Source organism: Sus scrofa, chromosome 13, assembly GCF_054392235.1.
Source record: "Sus scrofa isolate SSC_HxYL_T2T_F1_AM1 chromosome 13, Sscrofa_HxYL_maternal_Yorkshire_Landrace_v2.0, whole genome shotgun sequence".
Taxonomy (NCBI): Eukaryota; Metazoa; Chordata; class Mammalia; order Artiodactyla; family Suidae; genus Sus; species Sus scrofa.
The window spans coordinates 212,357,633-212,369,053 of NC_139395.1; the positions used below are offsets into that span (position 1 = coordinate 212,357,633).

The window sequence follows — 11,421 nt, forward strand, 5'->3', positions numbered from 1 at the left end:
GGGTGTCACTCTGGGCCCCTCGCTGAGGCAGTGGGGTTCTCAGAGCTGCTTTCAGCACTTGTGGTCGAGTTGGGATGAGTAACTGAGACGATGCTTTACCAAGGGCACTCGAGGGTGGAAGGATGAGATAGTGTCTGGAGGAGGCAGGCTTTGTCTTGACATCACGCAATTGTGGGTTCAAGTCCCAGCACAGTGCCACTTACTGGCTGTTCCTCTGGGCAAGTCATATCCCCCGTGGGCTTCGGTTTCCCCCTCTGGGAAGTGGATGTGGCTTTCTACAGTTGTTGCAAAGATCTGGGTGGACACACAGATGAAATGCACATCTTTGAGTGACGGCTCAGGGTGTGGACGTTACCCTCGGTTGTCACCCCTCGTTCAGGGCTCGAGAGAAGGCAGACCATGGCCCTCGAGAGCCAGGCTCCTCAGGTGGGTGTCAGATTCCAGGTCTGGGACGCTCTTTGTCAGAAAGGCAGAGCTTCGGTGCTGACCTTTCGGCAGCTCAGTGCTGAGTCATCCAGGCTCCCACGCCCACCCCCACGGCTGAGTCACAGAAAAGTCTTAGAGAATCTGTTCAACGGAGGCCTGGCCCTGCAGGTCAGCATGGGCTCTGGTCGCTTCGCCGTTGGAAGGGCAGCTCAAGGATGTATGTGCCAGGGCCTGTGAGCAGGTTTAATGGAGTTTTTGTCCCTCGCAGCCCATCAGCTGACATCATTCTGGCCAAGCCCAGTCTCTGTCTGCACGTCATTCCTCCACCAGAACAGATGAGATCAGAGGGCACCGGGCCAAACCCTGCAGGGACCAGTTACTTGGGCACAGAGACAAAGGTGTCCAGACCACATGCCTAACCCTCCCCGACCCGGGAGAGCCTGGGCAGAGCCTGGAAGCAAGAAAGAAACCCAGCCCCTCTTTCCCAAGCATGTAACTGTTCACGTGATAGGGTGATCTGTGCGTGTAAAGTGTGCAGAGATGGGCCTTTTAGAACTCGGGCGACACAACTTGTACTTCGATCCGAGTTCCTCTGGTTAATTATACAATGTAAATGCTTACTTGATCAATGCTGTGACCTTTCATTTACAGCATAGCATGAGTCAGTCTTTGGCTGTCCTATAAATTGTATAAACAGCCTTGGGAGTTCCCTCTGTGGCTCTGTGGTTAACGAACCCGATTAGCATCCATGAGGATGCAGGTTTGACCTCTGGCCTTGCTCAGTGGGTTAAGGATCTGGCGTTGCCCTGAGCTGTGGTGTAGTTCGCAAATGCAGCTCGGGTCCCACGTGGTTGTGGCTGTGGCTGTGGCATAGGCCAGCAGCTGCAACTCTGATTCAACCCCTAGCCTGGGAACTTCCATATGACTCGAGCATGGCCCTGAAAAGCAAAAAAAAAAAAAAAAAAATGAAAAGCCTTAACAAATAGACTTAGGATGGTAATATTTCTCAGTTATTATATGTAAGCATTGTATTGGAATGCTTAGAGGAGTTCCCATCATGGCTCAGCAGAAATGAATCTGACTAGTATCCATGAGGATGCAGGTTCAATCCCTGGCCTCGATCAGTGGGTTAAGGATCCGGTGTTACCCTGAGCTGTGATGTAGGTCATAGACTCGGCACGTTGCCATGGCTATGGTGGAGGCCAGCAGCTGCAGCTCCTATTCGGCCCCTAGCCTGGGCACTTCCGTATGCCGGGGCTGCGTCCCTAAAAAAAGACCAAAAAGAAAAAGTCCCCCCAAAAAAGAAAAAGCTAGAAGTCAAAGGTATTGAAAAGCTTGCACATACCACTTGTGGTTCATTTATATAGAAAATAGAGAGAGAGAGAGAGCAGGTAAGGACTTTTCCCCTCTGCACGGAAAATCTTTTCCCCTCTGCACGGAAATTTGACCTTTGGCTCACCTTCCAGCTCTATTTCTCTGGAAATGGGATAAAGGCAGCATATAAACCATGGTATTAGCATTGCTTATGGTTGGAAGGACCCCTGAGTGGTAAACTGCATTTCAGCTGGGACCACCTTAAATGCCTGGCAGAAAGCCACACTTGGGGGCAGTTGCTGAGTGCAGGTAACTGGGCATGTCCCTGCGGGGACTCTGGAAGCTATTCTTGTGGAATTGTCATGAGCGATATTGGCTCTTGTGGTTAAGCCAGGGAAGCTCCTGTACCTGCCTCATGTGGGTCTCAGATGCTTGAACCTGAACTGTGTTCTTGAGGCGTGGGGTAGGGTGGGGGGAATTGGGGCATTGGCAGGCAGGGCAGCAGCCGTGTGGATGGTGGCCAGGACCCCTCCTTTCCCTGAGGCCAGAAAGCCCTAGTGCTGCACGTGGCCCCACTGGGCTTCCTGTCTGGTAGCCCTCCAAGTAAATCTGGGGCCCAGAGCAGCCTCTCGTGGTCTTGTGTGCCTGTCTCGTTGCATGTATAAATGTGTGTGTATAATTACCATGTGTCATGTTAGATATAAGTGCAGGAGTTCCCATCGTGGTGCAGCAGAAACGAATCCAATGAGGAACGATGAGGTTGCGGGTTCCCTCCCTGGCCTCGCTCAGCGGGTCAAGGATCCGGCGTTGCCATGAGCAGTAGGTCGCAGGCGCGGCTCAGATCCCAAATTGCTGTGGCTGTGGGGTAGGCCGGCAGCTGCAGCTCCAATTCGACCCCTAGCCTGGGAACCTCCATATGCCACAAGTGCGGCCCTAAAAAGGCAAAAAATATATATATATAATATAAATATATATATTAAATATAAATATATATATAATTGCACATACAACATAATACTGTGTGTATATATATAATGTACTATATATATACTGTTAGCGTAGTATACTATAATACTAATGTACTATATATGTAATGTACATGTAGATTGATTTTCTCTGTGATTCTATTTCAGCTACCATCGGGCCTCCAGAAAACATCTGGGTGACCCCAGAAGAAGGCTCCCTCATCATCAGGTTTTCCTCTCCTTTTGACGTCCCTGCCTCGGTGGCCTTTTTCTCGTATTATGTCTATTACAGGGAGATGGCGGGAATCCAACAGGCAAGAGCATTTTTCTTTGTGTTTGCTTTGCTTTTCTTTGGAGTTTCTGAACAGCAGGAGGAAGTCCACTCTGAAAGGGCCAAGGGGAGCAGCTCATCCCAGGACCCCCTGGAGCCTTGGCGGTCTGCGGCCTCCTCTGCAGTCCCCTGCTGCTCCTGCCTGTGCTGACGCTTCCCTCCCCCCAGATGCGTCTGCAAGGCCTCTCTGCCTGGTATCCCACGGTCCCCATTGTCCGGATCAGGACCCAGCCGGTGCCTGTGGTGCCTTTGCCACACTCCGGAGTTTGGGGAGGTTCTGTGGGCCTGTTGCTACAGTCAGGAATTTCCTACTGCTGTCTGCAAGGTTTAACGGTACAAATTTTGTGGTTTGAGCTGTTCGCAAAGAGAGCCATGGGAATAGGTGAAAAGTCAACTAGAAGGAGAGAGAGCATTCTAGGGAGAAGGGCCAGAAGGTTCGAGAAGGCCTGGCACATTCGGGGCACTGCAGGTGCTTGGATCTGTCAGAAATACAGGCTGTGGCTGGCAGGCGGCTGGGGGTGGGGGTGTGGATAAGGTGGGTCCTACCGGAAGGGGCCCCTGGATGGCCCGAGAAAAAACTGATAGCCTTTCAGCATCCCCAGTGTCTGATGATCCAAGCTGCATTTAATGACATTTTATTATCTCTGTAAACATCATGATTTCCTAAGTTCAACATTATTACAATTTTTAATAAGAATAAGAGTTTAGGGAGTTCCCACTGTGGCTCAGTGGAAACAAATCCAACTAGGATCCATGAGGATGTGGGTTCCATCCCTGGCCTCGCTCAGTGGATTAAGGATCTGGCGTTGCTGTGAGCTGTGGTGTTGGTGGCAGACGCAGCTCGGATCCCACGTTGCTGTGGCTGTGGTGTAGGCCAGCAGCTCCAGCTCCAATTTGACCCCTAGCTTGGGAATTTCCATATGCCGTGGGTGCGGCCCTAAAAAGTAAAAAAAATAAAATAAAATAAAATAAGCAAAGGGAAGAGGCCCAGGGGGGTGAGGTCTGAAGGAATCCAGGCCTAAGCTTCCAGGAGTCTTCCTCTAGTCACACAGGACACACTGGATTCCCCCAGCAGCAAGCTGTGACAGCATGTGTGGGTCTTGTCTATATCGGAGACACTCATTAAAGACTCGGTGTCCAGGGCTGGTACTGGGGGCTGGTCACACAGGCACCCTCCGACCAGCACATCCACCAGAGCTCCAGACTCCCAGAGGGAAAGCAGATGTTTAGCATAAAAAAACATTGTTTATGCAATAAACCATGCTTATCAGTTCAGAAATGGTGGGAACGCTCCTGAAACCCAAGTTCGCAGATGCCTGCTCTGGGCAACCTTGCAAGTCCTTTCTAAGGACAGCAATCTCAGGCCCGCATGATCTGTGATTCTAACTTTTGGAGGTGCCAACTGGCTGCCAAGATAAACTTAAAAGGAAGGTTATCCTTAAAGTTGCTGTACAGGGCATTACGAGCAGACGTTTTTCCCCTCTGCCCTGGCAGTCGTTACTATTAAACAGGAGGAAAAAAATTAAAAATCATCTGTATCTCTGCTATTCCTATATTATATAATCATTTTGTATGTTTGAAAATAAGACCATGTTCTGTTGAATAATATGCCTTTTTTTCAGTCAACATATATAAAAGCAGCTTCACCAGTCCACGTTTCCGAGCGTGTGTTAAATATGACCATTTCAAACGCCTGTGTTTACTGTATCTCACATTAAGAAAGCGGTCCTAGAGTTCCCTCCCGTCATGGCGCAGTGGTTAACAAATCCGACTAGCAACCATGAGGTTGCGGGTTCGATCCCTGCCCTTGCTCAGTGGGTTAACGATCCGGCGTTGCCGTGAGCTGTGGTGTAGGTCGCAGACACGGCTCGGATCCCGAGTTGCTGTGGCTCTGGCATAAGCTGACAGCTACAGCTCCAGTTAGACCCCTAGCCTGGGAACCTCCATATGCTGTAGAAGCGGCCCTAGAAATGGCAAAAAAAAAAAAAGACAAAAAAAAAGACAAAAAAAAAAGAAAAGAAAAGAAAGCAGTCCTTTATAAGAAATCCTATATTGCCATAAGGTGGTATATCTTTTTCTTGTCTCTTTGTGGCTTGGTGACAGTTTGTGGAGGATGAGAATGAGGGGCCATTGACTGGACACGTGGAGGTGACAGGACCCTGGTGGCAGGAAGAGGCAAGGAGGTAGAGAGGAGGCAGAATCCTCAAAGAATCCAGGATCCGACTTGTTCCTGATTACATAAATCACTAAGATCATCTCAACCCAAACTGTAAAAGGAATCAGCACATTTTAGTTAAAACCAACCAGAAGCAGGTGGGGAACCCAAGCAACATTATTTCCTAGAATAACTTTTTTCTGTTTGTTGACTGCCTTCAAGTAGCTTGATGAGATTCGCCATGAAATACAAAATGTTCATTTGAAAGGAGAAAATTTCGTCCCAGAAATTGGGATTGGAGTTCTCCTGTGGCACAGCAGGCTAAGGATCCGTAGTTGTCGCTGCAGCGGCTGGGGTCGCTGCTGTGGCAAGTGTTCGTTCCCTGGTCCAGGAACTTCCACATGCTGGGGGGTGCGGGGGGGCGGGCAAAAAAAAAGGAAGCTGGGATTTGCTAAATTCCAGACTTGTACCCTCTGTTGCTTGCAAGGGGTCTTGTGGGCCCTCTGACCTCACAGCCAGAAACATGGCCCTAAAGCCATCCGTGTCTTGAGGCTACTCATCAATTTTCATTTATTTTTATTTTATTTATTTATTTATTTATTTATTTGTCTTTTTGCCTTTTCTAGGGCCGCCTCCATGGCATATGGAGATTCCCAGGCTAGGGGTCTAATCAGAACTGTAGCCGACGGTCCATGCCAGAGCCACAGCAACTTGAGATTCGAGCTGCGTCTGTGACCTACACCGCAGCTCACGGCAACACTGGATCCTTAACCCACTGAGCAAGGCCAGGGATCGAACCCACAACCTCATGGTTCCTAGTCGGATTCGTTAACCACTGCGCCACGACGGGAACTCCTACTCATCAATTGTCACAAATAAAATTGGTCCTCTGTAAGCACGTGTGATACTTATAAATGCTCTTTCTTTAAAACAGAATTGCCTATCCTTTGGTTGGTGCATTCAGTGTGAAATTTGAGGAAACATTGGGGAAGATAGGGCTTGACAATGTCTCGGTGGATAACTTTCATGTGTGATTGCTGGTGTTTTTTACGCAGGTGACGCAGCCTTTCAGGAACAACTTCATCACACTGAATGATTTAAAACCCTTAAGAGTATACTGTTTTCAAGTCAAAGCAGAACTGTTTTTGGTCAAAGAAAACATCTCTAGATCCGGGCATTTAAGCAACATATCTTGCTCCGAAACAACAGCCGATGGTAATGTGCTTTCTTAAGGTCTTCCTGAGCTGGGGGGAAAAAAACGCCCCTAAAATAGTGCAATCAGGGACTGCTTATGAGGTGAAGGGCGATGGGAATGGGGAGACCCATAGAGAAGGGGCTGAGACAGCACTTCGCCGGCGGCTTAGCGAGCGCGTGGGGAAATTTCCAGTAGCAAGAGCTGCTTTGTTGTGCGATCGCCTTCGTTCGCTGCCTGCAAGGCTGGGTGGGGGAGCCCTAGTATCCACCCATTCTCCTGGGACAGGAACCCCATTTCCTGTAGAAGCGGATGACACATGACTCGATGTTTGTGTCCCATGGACGGTGGTCATTTGCTCACATTTATGTCGTCTCTTTAGCGTCTACCAAGCTGCAGCAAGTCATCCTGATTGCCGTGGGAACCTTTCTGTTGCTGTTGGTGGTGGTCGGGGCCTGTCTCTTTCTGGTCCTGAAATTCAGAGGCCTGGTTAAATACTGGTTTCACTCTCCGCCCAGAATCCCGGTACAAATAGAAGAGGTACGTGTGTGCACATCTAAAAGGGTGACCTGGGCGTTCCCTTCATGGCTCAGCGGTTAGGGAACCCGATTAGGATCCATGAGGATGCGGGGTCGATCCCTGGCCTTACTCAGTGGGTTAAGGATCTGGCATTGCCATGAGCTGTGGTGTAGGTCGCAGACTCGGCTCAGATCCCAAGTTGCTGTGGCTGTGATATAGGCTGGTGGCTGTAGCTCTGATTCGACCCCTAGCCTGGGAACCTTCCTGTGTTGCGGGGCGTGGCCCTAAAAAGCATAATCAATAAATAAATGGGTGACCTGCCCTCCACACCCCCAGTAACACCCACAAGGATAGCAGTGGACAAGGCTGGGGACACAGATTTGAGCTATACATGGTGTTTGGTTATTTGCACACCCAGGTTCCCAGTGGCTTTATTCACAAGAGCCCAAAAGTAGACACAACCCAAGTGTCCATCAGCAGATGAATGAATAAATAAAATATGGGCTATGGAGTTCCCACTGTGACGCAGGGGGTTAAGAATCCGACCGTAGCAGCTGGCCTTGCTGTGAAGGTGTGGGTTCAATCCCTGGCCAGGGAATTTCTGTATGCCACAGGTGCAGCCATAAGAGGGGAAAAAAAAAAAGTGACCTATATGTATGAATGGAATATTACCCAGCCTTAAAAAGGAAGGGTGTTCTGACACAGGCTACAACATGGATAAACCTTGAGGACATTATAAGAGAAATAAACAGTCACAAAATGACAAATACAGCATGATTCCGCTAATACAAAGAATGTAGAATCATGGTTTCCAGGGTCTGAAAGGAGGGAGGAAATGGAGAGTTAGTGTTTAATGGGGACTTATTTCAGTTTTGCAAAATGAAAAAAGTGCTAGACACAGGAGTTCCCATCATGGTGCAGTGGAAACAAATCCGACTAGGAACCATGAGGTTGCAGGTTCCATCCCTGCCCTCGCTCAGTGGGTTAAGGATCCGGCGTTGCCATGAGCTGTGGTGTAGGTCACAGATGTGGCTCGGATCCCAAGTTGCTATGGCTGTGGTGTAGGCCGGCAGCTGCAGCTCCTATTTGACCTGGGAACTTCCATGTGCTGCAGGTGTGGCCCCTAAAAAGACCAAAAATAATAATAATTTTAAATGGCACAAGATTGGGCTAGTCGGGCCCGGCCAAGAGATAGGCTGCAGGAGTTTCCTCTGGAAGCAACACATCAGTCCTGGGCCTTTGGTGACCTCCCCCAGGGAGCCTGGCCAGGGGACCCAAGGCAGTGGAGATCACCGGGCAAGAGCTTGAGCTTTGGGTCAGACGTGCATGCGAGGCTTCTAGAGTAAACACACCCAGAGCTGTGAGCTCAAAGCCTTTACACCGAGTGCTCGGGGACATCACTAGTACTTTAAAGGATTTAAGAAAGTGGAGTGGGTGAGTCTTATAGAAAATCCTGTTTTCCTGCCCAGCCCAGCCCCCCTGAGGCTCTGTGAGCAGCCAGGCTCTCTAAGAACGCAGCTGGGACATTCTTGGGATGAGAAGCTAGCTGATAGAAGAATGTTTTTTAGAAGTATTTGCTTCTGGAAGTTTATCATCCTTCGGTAAAATCAAAGTAAAATATTGGAAACAGGAGTCCCCCTTGTGGCTCAGCAGGTTGGGAACCCAACATAACGTCCATGAGGATGCAGGTTCAATTCCTGGCCTGGCTCAGTGGGGTGGGGATCCGTGTTGCTGCAAGGTGCCACGAGGGTCAAAGATGCAGCTCGGATCTGGCATGGCTGTGGCGTAGCTCAGATTTGACCCCTAGCCCAGAACTTCCATATACCACAGGAGTGGCTATTTTTAAAAAAGGAGTTCCCATCGTGGCGAAGCGGAAACAAATCTGACTAGGAATCATGAGGTTGCAGGTTGGATCCTTGGCCTCAATCAGTGGGTTAAGGATCCGGTGTTGCCGTGAGCTGTGTAGATCGAAGATGTGGCTTGGATCCTGCTGTGGCTGTGGTGTAGCTGTAGCTCTGATTTGACCCCAAGCCTGGGAACCTCCATATGTCGTGGGTTTGGCCCTAAAAAGCAAAAAAAAAAAAAAAAGCAGAAACAGAATCTTATGTTGTTATAGCTAGTCTAGAAAGACAGACTGGTGCTTCTAGAAGGAGCTCTATAATCTCTTGTTTCCCTTCATTTGTCATGAGATGTTTTTAAAGTACACAGACATTGTGCAAATTACATTAAATTCCCTACTGAACCTTCCATCCAAATGCTGCAGGATCCCACTTCTTTGAAGCATCTGAAATAGTCAAACACAGACTTCCTGTCATGGCACAGCAGAAACGAATCCAACTAGAAACCATGAGGTTTCAGGTTCGATCCCTGGCCTCGATCAGTGGATTAAGAATCCGGCATTGCCGTGAGCTGTGGTGTAGATCGCAGACACAGCTCGGATCTGGTGTTGCTGTGGCAGCTACAGTTCCAATTAGACCCCTAGCCTGGGAACCCCCATATCCCACAGGAGCAGCCCTAAAAAGACAGACAGACAGACAGACAGACATATATACATAAAAATAAAATAGTCAAACTCATAGAAACAGAGCAGAATAGCGGTTACCAGGGGCCAGGGGAAGAGCAAGGGGAGAGTTGCTTTCAAATGATACAAAGTTTCAGTTATGCAAGGTAGGTTCTAGAAATCTGTAGTAAACATCGTGCCTATAGAGAGTCCTGTGCTGTGCACTTCAAAATGTGTTGAAGATGGACGTCCCCTGATGTATTCTTACCGCCAAAAAAAACCACCTTCCCTGGTTACTGTTGTGCCGGTGTAACAGCTCTCAACTTAGAATTTTACTCGCAGGCATAATCTCTCTCTCTCCCAGTAAAACTAACGTCTGGACTCTCATCAGTGAATTTACTCCTAGTCGTTCCTTTGGGGCTTGCATCTAAAACATACAATCTTTCGGTTCATTTTCCGGGGAAAGCGTGAAAAATCTGTATCAAAAGTCACTGAAGTTGCGTGAGAACAGTGAATCATGTTTCACTTAAATGTCTGAGGTTTCACAAGAGCGCGTGATGGATTGTTCCTCTTTCCATCCGCCAGCTCTAAACTGACTATTTTAGTATCTTTCAGCATTTGCCAGCGCCAGGTAGGTTTGGTAACTTGCTCATCAATGGCTGAGCCCACAGCGGAGGCAGGAAGGACAGGGGACAGTTAGGCCCTGGGGACCACTGCTTCATCCCCGAGGACCAACGCTCCCTGACTCGACCAGGGCTGTGCTGCCACGGCTGTGCACCCGCCCAGATCCTCTGTCCCTGGGGTGTTGTGTGAAGTAGCAACAGCCTCTGGATGGAGTGGCTGGGAAAACGCTCCTGAAGGTTCCCTGTTTTCCCCCATTGGAGGTGAACCAGGGGTTCCGCTTCCTCCTTCCCTGAAAAAGTAGAGACTTTTCAGGGATTAATCACCCACAAGCCAGAACTCGCTTTTCCTGAGCGGTGCCCTTTGGCACCTCAGAGTATTCCCTGGGTTGGCCCTTGGATTCACGGTCAGGTGATTGAGATGAGGGGTGAAGGTGTTTTGTGGGTGGACAGAATTGGAAGTTATCCTTGGGCGAAAAAAAAATAATAATAGGATTGGGTCAACGAAACATTAAAGTAAAAAGATCTGGTATCTTGAACTGAGAACCTGATTGTAATAATGATTTTCAACCTTTTCAAGTATTTAAAGGACCCGGCTCAGCCCATCTTAGACGCCTTGGACAAGGACAGCTCGTCAAGAGATGATGCCTGGGACTCTGTGTCCATCGTTTCATTTCCAGAGAATCATCGAGAAGACACTCTCCAAAGCACTTTGACCCAAAGCACTGTCTCGAGCCACAAGCCTATGGATGGAGCACCCTCAGCCAATACAGCTGCTGATGTATCTGTCCCGGTTTGATGGAGCCACTGCTCAATGTCCCTGTCACAAAAAGACCTATGGGTGGAGTTCCCTGGTGGCTCAGTGGGTTAAGGATCCCTTGGTGTCACTGCTGAGGTTCTGGTCCCTGCCATGGCATGGGTTCAATCCCTGGCCTGGGAACTTCCACATGCCATGGATGTGGCCAAAAAGACCCCAAAGACCCATGAGTACCTGGGCAGAGGTCATGGGTCTTGTGGGAGAGACAAACTTTTATTTTTTAACCAAAAATTTCCTAAATCATACATGTGTTTAGCATGATTCTACATACCAAAAAAATAAGGTTTCTCTTAAACACTAAAAAAGCACTTAATTATTTGTTAGCCAAGTGGCATCCCCTCTGATATTTTGTACATTGCTGGTTGGGCCGTGCAGTCAGGAGACGGGGGTCCCCTCTAGCAAGAAACTTGAGCACTTCGGGCAGGTAACAGAACCTGTCCCAGCCTGTGCCAACAAGGCTGTCCCTTTCACGTGCAGATTCCTGGCTTTAAATGTGATTAAAACTGTAAATAATTTTCTAGTAACTTAAGGGTCTTTTTTTTTTTTTTAAGCTGGAAATAAACAACTGTATAATTAACTTTT

The 11,421-nt window shown here is 48.6% G+C and overlaps 1 protein-coding gene across 1 annotated transcript in view; it reads left to right on the forward strand.

Annotated features, from left to right (window-relative positions):
- The window catches only part of IFNGR2 (interferon gamma receptor 2), a 29,446-nt gene extending 18,025 nt beyond the window's left edge, over positions 1–11,421 (forward strand). Inside the window, 4 exon segments of the mRNA NM_001111258.1 lie at positions 2,874–3,019; positions 6,247–6,406; positions 6,766–6,923; positions 10,603–11,421. Coding sequence (NP_001104728.1) covers positions 2,874–3,019; positions 6,247–6,406; positions 6,766–6,923; positions 10,603–10,821 — 683 coding nt within the window. The 3' untranslated portion in view covers positions 10,822–11,421.